Raw genomic sequence first — 19740 nt, forward strand, 5'->3', positions numbered from 1 at the left:
ATTAATCTATTGCGAGACAAAGTAATGCCGAACGTAACGGTTCATTTGCGTGTGTGGGGCATTAAATTCAATAAGTAGACCAACAAATCAACAAACAAATGCATGGATTCAGTAATTTTCTACCTGAGTTTAACTTGCAACTAAGTGAATATGTACATACAAACAAACACATACACAGATACATACGTATACACATACGTACATAGATAAATACATACATCTTGATAGTAGACTGCTGCAGCTATAATACTGAAAGATAGCATCGTTGAGCAGAACGCAGATGCGTTGATGATCGACATGACCATCGATGCGACAATCTGAAAGAAGAAGAAGAAGACAATTAAAATAAAGCCGATGTGAAGCTTACACAGTGACTGCAAATGCATAACACATGTTATCAACCCCCATTTGACTCTGTGTTGTCTTGTGTAAGGTAAGATAATTAAAGCTCAATCTGGTGGCAATTTGTTGACAAATTATACACCTTATCCGTCATCCAATAGACAGGAGCCTTGTAAATTTAATATTTGTCTTGTTTAGGGATACGACACAACGAGTCTAGCGTGGTCTCGAACCCAATGTCGCATCGATCATAGCTCCCGTTGTCATCTGAACCATGATACCCCCATGCGGAATAAGACGATCGACACCAGGATAATCACATGTTTCAAGATGCACATGACATGATCACAGATATATTTAGTACTTACCGGTCCAGTGCTCTTCTTCCATGCAGATACACATCCCAAGGCACCTGTTACTATGATCTGGACAACGACAGAAATTCAAATCAAACAGGATATTTTAGTTCAGTTGCCTTTTAGACTAGCCAATTTAAAGTTTCTTCCTAGGTTTAGTCTGGCAACACTGTTACATAACACATGTCATCATAAATTGATCACGTTGCAACCCTAATTGACAAACACATGCACGTCATAGTCACGTAATAGTGCACTGTCCTCGTACCAAGATAAGATCTACCATATGTCTTCAGACATAGAAAAATCATAATTAGAACGGCCACCAAACGGGCGATGTTGGATCATATGACAAAATAAGTTGATTTGTAGATAATCATTACAATGTTACATTGTCTTTGCATAACTTTCAAGTTTTAATTGCGTCGAATGACGCATGATCTGTAGCGAGCAATCGCTTGAAACGGAACAAATTGTGCCGAAATGGTCGTCTTGCATAATTTAAAAAAATATTCAAAAACCTCTTATCACGATGTCTTTGTGCAAAGTTTTGATCGAATGGAGATAAGACTTGTGCGGTAAACGGATCTAGACATGAAACGTTGCAACAAAACGGCCATCCAGTGGCCACATTACATTGTATCCCAGCAGAAATCGATATGTATGCGTCATGATATATGATAAGTTGTGAGCTCTGTTGACATCAAAAATCGTGAAGAAATGATCACCCTTGGGCCACATTGGGTCGTACCAACAAAACAAATTTACATCCATATGTACATTATCATTCGTTGTTCGTGGCAAGATTCAATGAAATCAACAAGTGCACAATTACGCTATGACGCAGAAAGCAAGGCGTAATACTAAAAGTTGCTATCCGATATTGGGATACAAACAATGCAAGACTTATACTGACAGTAGATACTTACAAAAACTCCACACCAAATTCCAGTGCCGAGCTCACTCACTGTACACTCCTCACAGATGGCGACTATGCCGGCTGCTATCGAGGCTACACCGAGGATTATTTGGGTAATGCCAATACCAGCGGCTGCCTTGTGAGAAAAACTGGATCCCTCTTCCTGGTTTTGTTGATTCGGGGTTTGTAGAATTACTGATGGCTGTTGATACTGTCCTTCACTGTATATAGGTACTGCTGGCTGTGACTGCTCCATGTCTACACTGGGTTAACGTAACGATAAAGTAGGATCTGTGTCACGAATCTTGCAATTTGAGAAAAACAATAGCTTTTAGACAGTCGAATAAAAAAATGATGCATCCAATAGAATTGATAAATACCTTCCACGTCAGAAAAATCTTTTTGTACAAAACACGTCGTTGTTTTTACTTAAATTGTCAGTAATTCTTGGAAAATGACCCACTAAAGTGACATGTCACGGAGCCGGATGTCCTTTTACCTGTATACTGAGTGAGACAATCCCGTTGACTGGTAATTTTTCCAATTTTTCCAAGGAATGAATGGAGGGATTGGCATTGTTTGGACGTGCTACCCTCTATCATGCCATTTAAAGAGGCCATTGATGGTGACAATGAAGATCCATGACTGGTACCAAGGCCCAATAACACATCTGTTTGGAGTTCTGGGTACAGTGGCTGCTGTAAAGAATTCATTGTCTTAGGAGTTTACCCTTTTGATGAAAGCAAATCAATTACGCTAATATCAATTGGAAAATAAATGACTTTGTCGTCCACATACCCTCGTGACTGAGGTGTTTTGTAGTTCTGTACAGATTTGCTCATTTGTTGGTGTGTTTTTTTTGCAATTTCATTTGTTGCCTTTTGCGTGCTAATATATTTAGTAATGTAAACAGTTAGGTTTGTCACACACACACACACACACACACACACACACTATCCCAATCAATATTTGAGTGCATGACACAAAACACTTAAGTGACTCTAAATAAATGCATTTATTGATTCCATAGGTAAACTCTTCAAACGTCCAACCCCCCCCCCCTCATTATGCTCATTCAAAGGTGACATAATTGTACCACTCATAGGGTTAAAATCCTGATATTGGCCTCATGGGTATATTTGCCCCTTCTCGATCATTGTCAACATCAAGGAAAGGTTTCTTCTCATATTCGTCCCGAGCGTAAAAATGGTTGTCTTGAATATTTTTCACATTGACTTCTCGGGTGAGTTTCTTGTGGTGGTACAAATGTGTGGCAAGGTGTACAAAAGCAAATACAGCAACGAGGATCAATCCGCCTTTTACGACTTCGACATTGAATGTTTTGCAAAATCCAGTGTCTCTGTAATGCGTTGTCAAAAAGCACATAGGTATACTCTGAACAGTAAGAACCACAATTGTAATGACAAAGACTGGAAACGCATGTATTGCTATTCTCTCTCTCATTCTTGGTTCTTTAAGAACTTCAAGAACCTGTTCCTCTCCCCTGAAAGTTTTATACACTAGGTAGGCCACATTTAACGTTACTATTGCAGCGTCAACATATGCAGGATATACGAAGAATCTGAGGATTCCATACAGATCTGTAATTTTGCACGGATCTCCATCTGCCTTGTCGCCTTGCACAACCAACATGATTGCTGCGATGGTAAAAAACATGGCATATACAAACTTTTGTAAGTGGAGCAAGAGATGGTCATGGAAAGCTCTCAACCCTTTCTTACGGTAAACATCCCCAATACCATCGTCTATTCGTCTGAATTCGTTTAAAGTGGCCTCAAAGGCCTTCTTTGCGGGATCATAGGCGGCCTCTAATCTGTCATGAAAAGAATGGGAGGACTTGCCCAACCGGCTCGGAATTTTACTTCCATGACCCCTGGAGCCGTATCGATTGCTTCTCTTCCCCGAAGACATTTGCCTGACACAATGTGTGTTTAGGTTAACGTTAATAACAATGATCAGAATGTCGACAATGTCTCGCACAATACAGTTTAATTGTACCTCAACTATCAGAAGGTTTCGGTTAGCTGGTCTGCGTGACAAACATGAAGTGCCAATCCGTCAGACATCACATAGGTACACTTTCACCGATCCGACCACGAAAAAAACCTGCGTCCTCTCAAGTCTGACAAAGCAGATTAACAAGTTTCATTACGTAAATACTGTTCTCAGACCATATTCTCGGAAGCGTTATGTCTCTCGTAGGTGTCCAAAGGAGGCTAGGAGATTAGGACAACAAATTGATAAAGGTGTAAAGTGTATTTTAGCAAGGAAAGAACCACCCTACTTACCAGCAGTAGTTCGTTCTATAATGCATTTATTGAAACAATCAGGCTATGTACCACTCGTAGCCCAACTTCCGGTCACCAATGTTCGGCCCGGTCATGGCAGTGGCCGAGGTAGCATTGCAATAGTCGACATTGTAGCATATGGTGTGGCGAGTCACAGATACGCTGTTGTTGAACTGAAAACGACCTCCAAACGATACTGTGACATTTCAGACGAACATGCTGGAGCCACTGTAAATCGTGCAACTGGATACAAGAGATCTTTCTATAGCCGAGCAAAGTTACAGGCGCAACTAGGTGCACTAATGCTAGCCAACACATATGGGTTGTCGGCGGTTGAGGGTGTACTGATTGTGCATTCCTTTGCAGATAGAAGCACTAATATCCACCGAGTTGGAGTGTTTCAAAACAGGACACTTGGGGTTGGCAATGCTTTTTCTTGGATTGAAGGTTATTGAATGAAGGAATAAAAAATGCTTACTCTATTCTTAATGGATGACTTGTAACGTTTTATTAATTACTGTAAAATCCCTAATAATTCATCACCTTTATTAATTCATCCACACTATTCATCCACCCCATTCTTATGCAAAAAAAATGTATTTGTATTCCCCCCCTTTTAACGTCAACCATATGAGGAACTGGTTGGTGTCTTTGTTTCAATTCGATTGATCACTTTATCATTAGGGTTTCAAGATTACTGCCGTGAAACCCTCTTGAAATCGCTTTGCTTTTTAATAGAGCTTCAAGATTACTGCCTCGAAACCCTCTTGTAATCGCTTTGTTTTTTAAGATAATTTTCTATTATTCTTCTCTCCCCTAAATGTGCGTGCCAAACGCACCCCCCATCCAATCAAGGGTAATTGTTGATAATTTAACTATTTCAATTTTTTTTTTGTTCTGGTCGAGTTAACAAGATTTTTTTTATGGTAATATCCGTACCAAGAGAATACACAAATGCAATGAACATGTACTTCAAATGTAATGTTTATTACGATGATTACCATATTTTTTTTTCTCTTTCTGCCTACTATCTCATCCCCTCCCTGAGAATAATGTCCAATTTCATATATAGCTATATAAAACTCTGTGAGGGGGACCCCTCTCTACTCTACCCCTTTTAGTCCTCCCCTTTATCCTCGACGATCCCTTTCGGGTATGCCGAAGCATCTGCATCTTTTCTCTCGTGATTACTAAACAGGTATATTTTGCGTGGATTTGTAGAATCATCCGGTTTAAACTTCTTGCGGATGCCTGTCTCAACATAGTATTGATCAGTTCTTTTGTTGGTCAATTGACATGTGTCTGGATCCATGATTAACAGGCCTTCATCATCCCGGGCTCTGGATATGTTGAGGGCATGTTGAAAATGGTTGCTACTGTTTTCATTCATACCATAGAAACCCTTGTTGAGTGTTTTGAATGCGTATGAACACTTGACGTTGCTATGGTATTGGCGACCCTGTATGGCTATATTTGTTTCTTTTTGCATGCCATTTGAGTCAATTGGTCTGTAAAACTCATCGATGCCAATTTGGAATTGCGGTGACGGTGTTTTGGCTTGTAGAAAAGACCTGTAGGCACCGTGCACAAGAGGTTCGTGAGTCCACAGCGGATGTCGCATGTTTCCGTGTATGATCTGTGCTTCTGACAGACCCAGCGTTGCCCAAGGATTATTTGTGTAAACGTCTTGGACTACATCGATGTCAGTTGCTTGTTGATTACAATTCCCATCCGCAAATGACACCCGACCATTGATGGGTTGTATGTGACTCCAGTGTTTGACATCAATTATGGGACACATTGGCACAACAACAAAATCTCCGTTGTCACCACTGTTCTCACTCTTAAATGGGTCGTGAATTCTACTTCCCATGCCATTAACATAACCTAGACCAGCTACATGATGACACACCCTGGAATTGTTAATCGGATCCTTGTCAACCACATTTGTTTCAAATCGACAGTTTGTCGTATAGTGCGTTGCACTGCTGTGATAGCTATTTGTTGTAGCATTGCCACAAAACAGGTATCTGTTTTTTCGACCAGACCGTGCCATGACAATGCCGCATGTCTTTTGGGTGACTCTCCTGAACAAGAAGAATGCCGTGTTTAAGTAAATGCCTTCTTTTGCCAGCGCCCGTGTAGTTGATGGATTCTGTAGCATACTGATGAAGATCATTGTGTAGCATTTCACTCGAATGTCATACGGTGAGCTGCATATCCAGGCCACACGATGTGAATAATTGTGGTTAAGGAAATGGCCAGGATCATCAGGTGCTGCTGCTGGTTCACAATTGTATGAATACAACGGACAGAGGTCTGATATGAGGAACTTGTTTTCGGGTCGTATGAATGAATTGTCAGCTATGGTGTTAAATGTATATCGGGCGGAGTAAGATGAGAAAATTACAGTTGTAATGGTAGACTTCTTCGTTGAGATTTATGTCATTATCACATGAACTGGCCCGAATTCCCACCTGTGTGACGTAGAACAGGACGGATAAGAAATCCGAATTACCCCTGTTGTACGTCATCAACCGAACTTTTTTCTTTCATGGTACCGTTGTCATACGTCGCGATACGACAGATTTGTTGTGATCGATGCCGTGCTAGCTCGCACGTTATTTTACAAAAAGGTGACCCGATAAATCCAGACATGGAAACATAGAAGGCATATTTGTCCAACGAAATTTCAAGTCGCTAAAACAATAGCTTTTCCCGAGAATCGAATGGAGATACCGACGATCGTTATTTTAATAGGTCAGTATTATAACGTCTCGGCTCCAGTCGAGTCGTGTGGACGTCGTACCTGGCGATCCCGGTTGGCGATAAAACCGAAACCTACACCTCAAACTGAATAAATGAGTATAGTATAATCTACGGGAAAGCGACATAGGAGGCACAAGCCTAAAGTCATTCGACTAACAACGATCAATTTCCTTAATCACACAAAACTCCGTAAAGTCTCGCTCGAATCAAACTTGCAGCGCGGTATAATGCTGTGACGACATAAGCTGTCGAGCTGTGTGCAGCGCTGTGAATCCCATGTACTTCCTGTACTTCGAAAGTTGACTCAGACAACACTCAAACAGAGTTTCCGTCAACAAAATTAGGATGTATCCATGGACGAGATATGTGTCAATGCAAACATCAAAGTTCGTAAGACGAAAACATTGATGACCGAGATAGGGATTGACGAGTTGACACCGGCACGGCAGAGACCGGTGACGGCAACGCTGTGGGCACCTACATGCAATGAGTGTGTCATCGAACGGAATCTTTCGCGCTCGCAAAGGTCGTAAACTTGTGTGATATTTTGAAAGCCACGGCATCTCTGGAATGAGAATTTACTGTTTCGATCGTGTCGTCTCATTTACTTCATAAATATAATTGTAAATATAAGTAACTCTGAATACTATGGTTATCCGTCGCTAGCACGGCACGGTGAAAGCTATGTCCGCCGCTGGCCAACTTGTCTTGGCATCGATACAGCGCGAGACAATGATTGACACGTTCACGTGACCGAATCCGTACGTCTGGTTGGTGGAGATAACCTGTAATGTAGCAAATTTCAGCTTGATGGGATTTATGAATGAAAGTATCTCCTGGGTGACGGGCCGCTTTACTCTTTAAATGAAAGTAATCCGCGTAAGTAAAACACAAATCGCGACGAAATTCATGCAATTTGTTACGATAATTTTGATCCATCTACGTCAAAAGAAAAATAAGAAGACTGTTCATGTGATAAATATATAATCCCATGGTATTTTTCTCTGTTTGACGTCATCGTATACTCGTGTTTTTCGCGGAGCCGCACAACTTCTCGCCTTCGGCTCGAAGTTGTACGGCTCCGCGAAAAAACACTCGTATACGATGACGTCAAACAGAGAAAAATACCATGGGATTATATATAAGTATGCACCACTCTTCTAACTTTCTCTGAATCTAATGCTTCATCTAAAGATTTACAATTGGCAACATACACTCTTGGGGAGAATGCCCGAAGGAAAAGGTTGTGATAGAGGGATGCTCGATTGTACAACATTGGCATGTCAAGCCATCGGTGGCATCAGTTTGGTCTCTCATTTCTCTGAGGAAAACATGTTGCAGGGTATTGTGGCCCAATTGTGTAAACAACCAACTGTGAGTCATGTCTGGTCTGGTTTTAGTCACTGTTTTGTAACAATTCCATAGTTGGTCAATCAGGTCGACCACGATTGAAATGTTGAGTATGGCACTATTGAGAGGATCCAATTTGAAATATTCACCCGCTTCATCTTCACCGCGTCTTGCTTGTTGGGCACTCTTTTCTTGTTGGCATATGTGGCGAACTATTAACAGTTGATCATAGTTCGTGAAATGAGTTGCCCCTTTGTTAGCTTTCACGTCTTTGATAACACGCTCGCCCAATGGTGATTCATCCAATGCATACCTGTCTTTCATTAAACGTTGAAATGGGATCTCATTGAAAAGGGAAAGGGTTTCAAAATCATCAGCATTCCACTCCAAAGACAGACAGTCCCTCATGTAATTGCACAATAGTTGCAAGTCCTCCATATCTTCTTGCCCATTGAACATTGTCTTTGCCATGAGTGTCATCCCCGCAACGATGTCGCCCCTGTTGACAGGGCATGTACTGACATTGCTGTGACCATAAGTAAATGCTGGTAGGAACTCCTTCAACTCTGGTTGGTAGTAAACCTTTCGACTGGGATCCAACAGACAGTGTTGTTCTTTGCCTGTAAATGGCATCATGCACATCTGATAGTATTCGTTGGGAGTTATGTCAGTCAGCGATAAGAAATCTGCGCTCCTCAGTAAGTTATTGTACGACGTCGGGTTGTATGTGTCAGACAGAAAGTAACCACCCTGCTCCATCACCTCATCGAGAGTTACTCTAGAGTCATTTCTTTTTTCGAAATCGGTCACATAAATTACGTTCCAATTCACAGAGTTAATCTTTTGGTAGTCAATCAGACCGCCTTCCTCGTCTGGCAGTGGGCAGTACCCGATGACATTGAAAGAGTTGAAGTTGGCTTCGAGTTCGCTTAAGTTGTATTTGACGTCCTTTACGCGGACATTCGGGCATGGAATGATGTATTTCACTTTGGAATTCACCAGGGTACGAAGCGGTGGAGGGGACTCTTTGTATGATACATGTGGTTCCTCTTTAATGCTGCTGTCATGTACGACATAGCTATCCGATGTTACAGTTAAATATACTTCACGCACATCCTCTGGCTCATATGCATTTGATATAAAATCTGTAATTGCACTGGCTGCAACTGGGTGGCAAATTATTGTGTCTGCGTCCCCATCGTTGTTTGAATGGTAGTTTAGACTGTTGTCAAGATCTACGAGCACTGCTTTTTTGTGGGTGCGATGAAGATTCCACAACATAAAATTATCAATTCTTTTCTGGTAGGTGCCATAAAAAAGAGATCTCCTTGACAAATCCCCCTCGATTTCCATTCCTCTGTATTCCATGTAGTCTAGCGTTGGCGCTCGAAACAGATTACTGTAAACTATCATTTGTAATGTCATCGCGATGCTGTTAATGACCTGCTTGACTTTAAATTTGTATGCATTCATGATTTGGTCCTGAGTTGCTCTCTGGATTAATTCTGGTGCTAGGGTTATACCCACACCCATCTGTTCAAGGGTGTATTCTCTTGACTGCTTTTCGGCCCCAAGTGTTGGTAGGGCAGACGATGCAGTACATCTGTCTATGACAGAAGGTGGGGCGATGACTTCTTGAATTGAAAATTTATTGATGCCATTTATAATTACAACTGGACAGAACCATCCCAGCTTATCACGGTTCATACCAATAACGCCATAATCGGGCGAGATGGCCTCAAAGAGAATTCTCTGACTCAGTAAAACATCCCTCGGGGAAACCCAGTCTTTGTCTGTGGCCGTGTGACCCTGATTTCGGTAGCCAAAATAATCAGGTTCTGTAGCAAAGGATCCACCCATCACCTCTTTTGATCGCATTTTTGAACCGTCATCACCGAAGATGTTATCGAAATCGATAACTTCTGAAAAATTCATGGGTTTGCTCATATTGTAAGGAGCACGCAGGAAATTAGATATCATTGTAAATAAAGTTAAAGTTCCTTGACTGACCAAGTACATTTCACACGACACATTATTAATAAAAGACATGCTTATGGAATTGACAGACAAATCTTCCATCGTGGTAATGTCACATCGAATTGACTTTATTTCGTTGTCTCGCAGCACATTGCATTACCTTTCATGCTTGTGTCTGCCTTGCACTGTCTGTCTTGTTTTGTATAGTAATGTGCCAAGGGTTAATTTTCCATAACATGAAATGTTCTTTTTTTTTCTTCTTTTCTTTGACTGACACAGAAATCATTTATTATTAACGGATGAAAATAACGCTGATATAAATTTAGAGGTCGTCACAAGACTGCTAAAAATATAATATACATTTATAACATCATCATGAATTTCTCTCCGGTATCATTTGGTCTTCTCCTTATTCTTGCTACATATGTATATTCATACGGTTGTTCAGATCCGTACAACTATTGCATCCGCTTTAATGAAAAGCAATCAAAATGTCCGACTGAATTCAGCCTTGCTTTATCATCTGCCTTATACAGAGCGTCTCCGGATGTGGTATTCGAACACAATTGTTCTTCACCAAACCCTATTACAATTCATATGAGAAACACAAAATATGATATTTCAGATGGAAAAGTCAAAGGAAATTTTCAACCAGGGAAATCGCACATGCATGGGTGAGAGAGCGAGCCATAGTTCTTAACAGGAAGTTTAAGTTTGGGGTATCTTCTCAACTCGAAGTCGTAGAAGACATACCACTGAATGCAACAACTCTAACACTTCAGCCTCGGCAAAGTGACTGGTGTTTTGCTGAATACTCGGAGTCATTAACGATACCTGTCGGAAATGTATTTATCGACTGGGATTTGATAGGGCTCTGTGTCATTTGAAATCCTTGAGTATTGCTGATGTAATGACGCAGCAGATTGGTTTCATCTTACAATTCAATCAGACTGAAGGACTAGCCGGCCAGGATACTTCAACAGAGAAACCATACATTTCAAGTACAGACACATTAATGATGATGCCAGTGAGGTTGTAATACACCCACTGTAATGCGTGTATGTGTGTGTGATATTATGTCTGTCTCATTATTATTTTCACAATAAAAAGCAGTTGCATCTAAGGCAATTCCTGTGAAGTCTGTAGATCATATATAGAGCTGTTTAATTCTGGAGTGAATTTTGGTTTTGTGTTGTTCAGTATGACGAGCGACTCGACTTGACGCTAGTCGTATTGTTATTGACTTGTATTACATTACATTACATTACATTACATTACATTACATTACATTACATTACATTACATTACATTACATTACATATTTATCTTCAATGTAAGTGCATATGTGCGTGTAAAAATGACATGACAGACAGATGGTAGTTCATGTTCAAATTTGTTTGGCATTTATTGACAACCTGTTGTATCGACACTGGCTTATTTTCCTTCCACATGTTGTAACTTACAAGGTCCAAAAATGTCCCAATCTCACCAGAGCTGAACGTGTTTTCATACAAGGGATACGATGCTAGCAAGATAAGGATGATAATGCCATCCACAAGTGACAAACTTTACCTTCTCGCATGGATATTTCTGATCGGGAAAAAAAATGAAATGCATGCCGGGTCATTAAATATCTCTCGCCAAATCACCATCGGTACAAAAGGTGCATTTCTAGACAAAACATTGACAATTAATTCTTTTTGTTGTGTTCCTGTTTTCCAACAGTCTTGCAATATGATTGGCAAAAGTTCAGCCGTACATTTTTCAATATATAAATCCAACGAAGATGTAATCTCGCAGTTATGAATGTAGGAGCAGGAAGGTTCTGTAGCGGTGGCCAATTGGTGCAATTCCTAAATTATAAAAGAAATGGACGGCAAAGTTATAAAATACACATGTTGGCTGCCCCTTTCAAGATCAACCTCTACCCTTTGCATCTTTGCAACCTCTACCCTTTGCGTCTTTGGTGGCACTTTCAGTCTAGTGTGCGTAGGTCCTCCACCATACACCAATGCCTTCATTTTTTTCTTTGGTAGCATTTTAGATGCGCACACATTCAAGTGTCCAATCTGCTTAGGTCGACATCCTGCCTTTGTCAGTGGTGGTGGAAACTCGTTTTCATATTCCTCTGCAGTCATTTCGTTGATATGGGGTGTGCTTGATGCCCACATTTTTGATTGTCTGGTCTGCTGAGGTCGACATCCTGCCTTCGCTAGTGGTGGGAACTCCTCGTCGTATTCATCTGCGGTCATTTCTTTCATGCAGGGCATGTTTGATGCACACACTTTCAATTGTCCAATCTTCTTTGGTCGACATTGTGCCCTTACCTGCAAAGAAAACTTATTTTCGTGTTCCATTCCTTTCTTGACTTGCAACTTAGATTGGAGGTCTTGCTGTGCAGTCACCACTGGAACAATTATGAAGTGGAGAACGTTCAATCTTGCTTATAAACGAACCAAAGTTAATGTCGCACACCATATGCATTGCAACACACAAGCTACATGACTTCACGATTGACATTTGTTTGTTTATTTTAATATTTTTAAAGGCAAAAGCACTCGTACAAGTGAGCATCAAGTGAATCATAGTATAGCAAAACAAAACCACAACAATTCTTCACTTCTATCTATCTATCTATCTATCTATCTATCTATCAAACAAACATTTCAATCCTGCCATATTGAAATGGCTTTACGTCCTGTCGGGCTAGCCCCAAAATTATGTTCTCGTCCCTCATCTTCAGGGTCTCTGACAGCATTATAACATTATTGAGGAAATGTTCCAAGGCTATTCGTTGTGTATCGTCGGTGAACAAGGGAAGTGGATTGTTGATCACATAGCCGGTCTGTTTCCACACTTCAAACTCAGTGGATTGTCTGATGTCTGGGACGAGATGTTTCTGAACAGCTTGTCCACAGAAAGCCAGTATATTAGTAACGGCCTTGAGAGCTTGCTGTTTTCCTTGGCTATTTGCTGCCAAAGCTACATTTCTACTCATTTGGAGATACGTAATAAAATCATAGATCTTGGAATATGTGTCTGCATCATTTCGAGGATAAGTGACGAATTTTATAGAGCCGTAACGATTGATGTGCTGTTGTACCTCTTCTTGGCTTGGAAGTCTAATGCACACTATGTCACCGTCTTTAATCCAATGGCTTCCCGTGTTCAGGAATCCTGAATCGGGTGATTTGGATACAACAGACATTAAACTGTACTTTTCCCAATTAGTGGATTCTGTGGACGCAATACCCAATACCTTATAAACTCCCGGTTTGGGTTTCCACTCTTTCCGTCTTTCCTGGATCTCGACATTGCTCAAATTAAACTTGTCTATTGTAAGACCGGCCGGTGAGGGTACAACACCCCACCTGCCGCTCGACACATCCCTGTGACCTAATAGAACCTGACCAGGGACAATTTTTGTATTGTCATCCCTGGGATAAAGTACATCTCGAGTTTCTGTTAATTTTTTTTGGTCGTAATTTTGAACCATAAATGTGCGGTCAACCTCGAGTGCCACAACTGGGCCTTCCACTGGAGGGGCTTTCACTTGAAAATGAGATGACATCCTTTTTTTTTCCCCTGTGTCTGTATGTGCGTATATACTATCAGTAGGCAAACTGAGTGATGGATACAGTGTTGAATGACTGATTTAGGATGGTACGCTAATGCTTAAGTCTGTCCACAGCTGGTAAGCCTTCATCGAAAAAACCTTCAGGTAATTCATGAGTTGTGGTCATTGGCTTTCTAGATGCCCAGAAATTGTCACACTTTGTATTCTGGGGTTGCTCAAGGCCACTGCTAAAACTTGCGTCGATCCTACTCGATGTCCCAGAAAAATTGGTATTTGCTGACACGGCAGGTGGCGTTTGCTCAGTGCTTTGGTGGTTATGATGTAATGAATAGGGTTCACGTTCTTCATGGCATGGTTGTTGATGATGCTGATGTTTGTGTACCTTGCCGTTTCCTTGCATTTCATTACATGTATCTTTGTGTTTTGTCGGTTGGTTCTGAACCTGTCCTGGCATCATTTCATCAGCTTGTGCACACGTTTGTTCCTGCTCTCCTTGCTGCCGCAGGGATCTGGTTGTTTCACCTCCCCGTCTGCGAGTTTGTTGGTGGTTGTGTTTCAATGGAGGGGCCCTGTATGGTTGACGACTTGAATGATGCGAATAGGCAGTAACACACTCATCACATTCACACTGGCCCATTGCTATCTGTGTTGTTGACTCTGGACATGTGGATGGTACGACATGTCATGTTGGCCTGATGTGTGATAGCCGTACATGGGGTCTGGATAGGGTTTGTGATAGTGATTCCATTGTCTTGAGTCTCTTGGGAGGTAAGTTTGATGGTGGATTGGATGCCATGGTCTTGTTGGTGGAGATGCAATTCTCGTTTGATTCAACGAATTGTCTGCTATTTTTTCCAAAAACTCTATATACTCGTTCATTGCCGGCCCCTCTGATATGTGCTGTTTGATTTTGTCCATACGTTCACGTTGACTGGCATTCAATGCAGCACTCATAGCTTCTTTGTTAGCAGTGTCTGTCTTCGATTGCTTTCTCATAATATTCGTCACACGTTTATAATAGTCATCCAGTTTTTTACTTACAGTTTCATCTATTTGTGGTTTCCGACTTCCAAAGCCGTTGGCAGACATGTCACGATATGTTTCACCAAGTTTAGAAAATGAGGCATTGATGTAATCGAAATTCAAAGGCTGACAGCTCAATTTGTGTTTTAACTCGAGACAATCTTCCCGACGTTTCTTGGCTTCTGCTGTCTCCTGTTTGTCCAGGACATCACTGATTATTTGTAAGACATTCTGCAACTGTAATGTCATTGTTTCAACTGTTTTGTTAGTTGCATTAATTCGTGTGTCGCTCTTCTCACACAATTCGATTAATTTCACAGCATCCTCTTTGGGTAGGGTTTGAGCAAGTTTGCTCACTAGACTCAGTTCCTGTACCATCAAATCATCATCACCAGATTCACCATCAATGCTGTTGCCTCCACCGACACCATCATCGACACTATCACCACATCTTTGGGCCATGTCCTCATGATTCACAGCTTTACCGTCTTCTCTGCCCATCATAATATTAATACAATTGTTTTGACAACTATCGCTACGTTTATACCATGATCCATAGCCAAAACTTTTACACCCTACTCGTTGGGCATCTTTGATGTCATCAAACAAAATGGCCCGGGTACCCTTTCTGGCACCAGTTCTCACCATGGACACGTCAAAACACTTCCCGCGGTTGTTTGCATCCTGACTCAACGAAACACTATTGTACAGGCATGAAAGTGGACTGCGTAGGTAGTCAGGAGCATTCAATTCCAATAAGACTGCAACGGCAAATGGTGAGTCTGGATAAGTAAAATCAATCCACCAGTTCTTTACGGTGCCAATGCCTTCTTTTGACAGTATACTCGGACGGTCGTGTGCAGAATATTGGTCACAACTCAACATGTGCTCCCACCTAACTGGGAGACCAGTCAACCACCACTGCTTAACGTGAGATGGTAGCACATCGTAAACGGGGTCTGGAATTTCAGATGGGTCATTTTTTATATCAGTTACTATACGAGCCAAACAAAAACGTTTACAACATTGCTTTTTCATTCTGAAGCACTAGCATACTTTGTACATTGACACAAAAAACGTTAGTACACATCGTGTATTTATCTTTTAGCATTTATTATTTTTACCAGAAGGGAGTGACAAGTATTGTCGTCTGTGTAGTCGTTTTCTGCACCTCCCTTTTGTAATGACGGATTCCCGTACCAGCCGACTGATTTTTGCCAGGAGTTCAGAATCTTCGTGCAAATTGTCAAATTTCAACTTTGAATTTAGGGCTGAGCCTTTTAAGACAGTCAAAGTTTTCTTACGGATGTTGCAGATTCCCCTGATTTCTGGTGTGTTGGTCAACAATGAGATGACATCTGGTCCCACGTGAATAAAGTCCTTGAAAACAAACCTGTTTTCCTGAATATCAACACTTTTAGAAAAGAATGACATCAAATGGGCTATCATGCGGATTGTTGGATGTTCTGTGATGCGTTTGTCTGTGAAAGATGTATCTTTACTCGGCAGTTTCAACTCGGATACGATGCAAGGGCAACCGAACTCAGAATATATAATTTTACCAACAATGTCCACACAGTTAATGCAACAGGTGACTTGAGGATGTGTTTGATCCATCACCATGGCAATGTCCAATGTTGATACATTGTCCCACACATTAGCATATTCACTGGAGCATATCAGGGAGCTTGAACTGCCCTCCATTTTGCAAATGTTTATATTGCAGGTTTAAGCATGCACAAGAGTGCTTCAGGCAATGTCCTTAACTTGATGAATGCAGTCGATAACCACCTTATCCTCTCGTCCACTCTTTCAAATGTTTTCTTTCCGGTGGAGTAGATCAAAGTGCAATCGTTCCAATGATACGGCCAACTGTTTCCTGGCACGTGCACGTTTATGGTAGTGTTCAAAAGGGCTACCTTGCGGTCGTAGATGCCATGACCTTTACGTATCTGTAGGATAAGATTGTCCTCTCCGATGCTTTTCAAAGAGATGGGTGCCAGCATAGATCTCACCACCATATTTTGTTGTTTATACGACCCACACACATACTGCAGCTTCTTGGCAAAGGCGTAGACATTGTTACGCATAACAGCGTTGTCTAAACAGTCCAATACGGAAAAAAAAATGCAATGCATACTTGGATAATGATCAATAAACAACTGGGTTAAAAGTTGCTTCTCCAAGTTGGAGTTGGAAGTTGCCGATTTTGACCAGCATGCACTGACAACTGATGCTCTACACGAAGGGTCTTCAATCCGATGTGCAATTACTGTACTTATTATCTTGTAAGGTTCGTAACCACATGCAACATCATTTGTCAAAGTCGTGTGTAGTGTTGCTATATCGGATGATGTGACGAAATTTATTCTTTCCCATTCTAAAAGTACGACATTGCCCACCTTTGCTGCTCTGGGTGGTTGCAGGAATATGTCAAAAGCCAGGAACGCATACGCCTTTTGACACTGGACGTACGTCTCACATTCTGTATAATAGGTGTGAAATTCCCGTTCGAGGAGCTCGTAATTAATAGAACAGAGGCTCAAACTCAGAGCCTCGTATTCTGCCAAAGATCGGGATGCAAAGTTCATGCCCTACCCAGTGTTACAAATGAGTGCGGTCCTCCTCGTCCTCAGCTCTTATTTTAGCTGTGAACAGCAATGTTGCTCCGCATCCAGCAAAGATCAGTTCACCTCTGTAACCCAGATCAACCCCCTTTGTCAATATTATTTCATGTACTTGCGTCAACAACTTATTGCAAACAAGGAATTACCATTATGGACCTGGTAGAACTTGATGATTACATACAGTTGAGAGATGCTTATCTGCACGACCCTTCATTTCAGTCTGCTTGCAACAAAGGTGAAATCAGTGATGCCAATGTGGTGAGGTACCTGAGGGTTAAAGATGCTTTCGACCGTGCATGGGCACTGCAAGCACAAGATGTTCAAATGAGATGGTTTTCCAATGCATTATTGCATCATGATTTACTTGAGTTGATGGAGACACACATTTTTGTGCCTGCAAACACTAACGGTGCATTGTCAGGGCCACCAACCAAGCGAAAGAGGTCGGCATCTTGTTATTGGGATGACAATGTTTGCATGTGGTCAGGTCGGCCAACAAATGACCTCCTATGTTTGTGGGCCTATTCAGACATGGTTGCTGTATGACAAGTTGGTAGAAGAGAAAGTACAAAACTGTCTACCGTGTCAAGCAGCGACGCACAGTACAAGTCGTGAACCATTACGGATGACAGAAACACTGGACAATCCCTGGGAAGAATTAAGCATTGACTTCTATTGACCATTTCCATCAGGTGACTATTTACTCGTTATTAATAGACCAATACTCCAGATATCCAGTGGTAGAAATTATACAATCAACATCAGCAAGAGCAGTAATACCAAAGCTCGACAAGATATTTTCCGAATATGGCATACCGAAAAGGCTAACATCCGACAACGGACCTCCATTCAACAGTCAAGAATTCAAGCAAAATTGCAAATTATATAGGATTTAAACACTGCAAGATCACACCATATTGGCCAGAAGCAAATTGAGAAGTTGAACGCTTCATGCGAACAGTTGAGAAGGCAATACGTACAGCACAAGCAGAAAATAAATCATGGAAACAAGAATTGTACACATTTCTACGAAATTACCGATCAACACCACACAGTACAACAGGTTTACCACCAGCGACAGAAATATTCCAGCGACAACTCAATATCAAAATTTCAACCTTCATCAGACGAAAACCTCAAAGGAAATTACAACAACAAGACAAGAAAAGCAAGGACAAAATAAAGAAATATGCTGATAAACGCCGAAACACACAAACCATGTGACATCAAACAAGGCGACACTGTTCTCATTAAAAACAGCGAGAAAGGAAAACTTGAAACTCCGTACAAAATACACCCGTACGAAGTCATTCAGAAGAAAGGAAGTATGGTTACAGCTAACAGAGGCTAACACACCATCACTAGCAACTCATCACAAGTAAAGAAAATCCCCAAGAGAAACATCAAACAAGAAAATGCTGACAATGAAGAGGAAGAGGAAAGAGAAATAAATATGACACCGCTGAACGAGGACGAGCTAACTGAAGAAACACATGTGCCAACATCAGAACTGGCACCGACCCAGGACAAAGGAAAGAGATATCCGGAACGGGAAAGACGTGCAGCAAAATACCTCGAGGATTACGTGACTAAGTGAGAAAAGATTTAGTCAGCCAGAACATACACTATAGTCTGGTGCCGAAACCCTGATTTTTGGTCGAACCAAAAATTTCGGCCCCACAATGGTTCTCGGTGGTTTCTGTATCTTCAAAGCCTACTGAATCAGGATCTGCATGATGCCACCCTGGCACCCTTGGCATTTTAATATATTCAAGATGGCCGCCAAGATGGCCGCCAAATATGTAAATTGTGATATCTCAGCTCTGTGAAATGTTATCAAAGTGATTTTAGTATCATATGCCAGGTAATCAGGGCCAAGGAATTCATTTCTTTCATTGCCAAACATGTGCAACCCTTAATTTGCATAATGGCTGCCAAAATGACCTCGAAAACAGGTAAAATGCCATGTCTCAGCTCCATGAGAAGCTGTTGGAGTCACTGTGGTCTCCTTTGCCAGGCAATTGGGCTAAGGAACTCATATCTTTCATTGCCTGATATGTACAACCCTTAATTGCATAAAAATAATCCAAGATGGCTGCCAAGACGACCTCAAAAACAGTTAAAATGTCATATCTGAGCTCAATAACTAGCTGTTGGAGTCATTTTGCTCTCCTTTGCAAGGTATATTGGATCAAGCAATTCATATATTTCATTAGCTGACATGTGCAACCCTTAATTTGCATAAAAATCCAACATGTCAGTATGTAACAAGTCATATCTCAATACACTATGCCACTGATTTTGGTGTCTTTCGGCATGTTTTACGGTCAAAGAATTTGTATCTTTTGTTATATTTGCTGTAAATCAAACATGAAAATCTGAAATAGATAATTACAATCCAAAATGGCTGCAAAGCTGCTTTCCACAACAAATATCAAGGTAGATCTTAGCCGAAATTGCATCCTGGAGACTAATACATTAAGGTTCAAGG

At 41.2% G+C, this 19740-nt stretch overlaps 1 protein-coding gene across 1 annotated transcript in view; it reads right to left on the bottom strand.

The window, feature by feature from the left end:
* LOC139117472 (uncharacterized) overlaps positions 1-19740 on the bottom strand; it is a 316985-nt gene that overhangs the window by 45186 nt on the left and 252059 nt on the right. Inside the window, exons 2-4 of the mRNA XM_070680604.1 lie at positions 1628-1880; positions 711-767; positions 219-317 (exon numbers count right to left, since the gene is read on the bottom strand). Of these exons, the coding sequence (XP_070536705.1) occupies positions 219-317; positions 711-767; positions 1628-1873 (402 nt within the window). The 5' untranslated portion in view covers positions 1874-1880. The remainder of the gene's footprint in view (positions 1-218; positions 318-710; positions 768-1627; positions 1881-19740) is intronic.

This window comes from Ptychodera flava, chromosome 2 (assembly GCF_041260155.1).
Source record: "Ptychodera flava strain L36383 chromosome 2, AS_Pfla_20210202, whole genome shotgun sequence".
NCBI classification, from domain to species: Eukaryota; Metazoa; Hemichordata; class Enteropneusta; family Ptychoderidae; genus Ptychodera; species Ptychodera flava.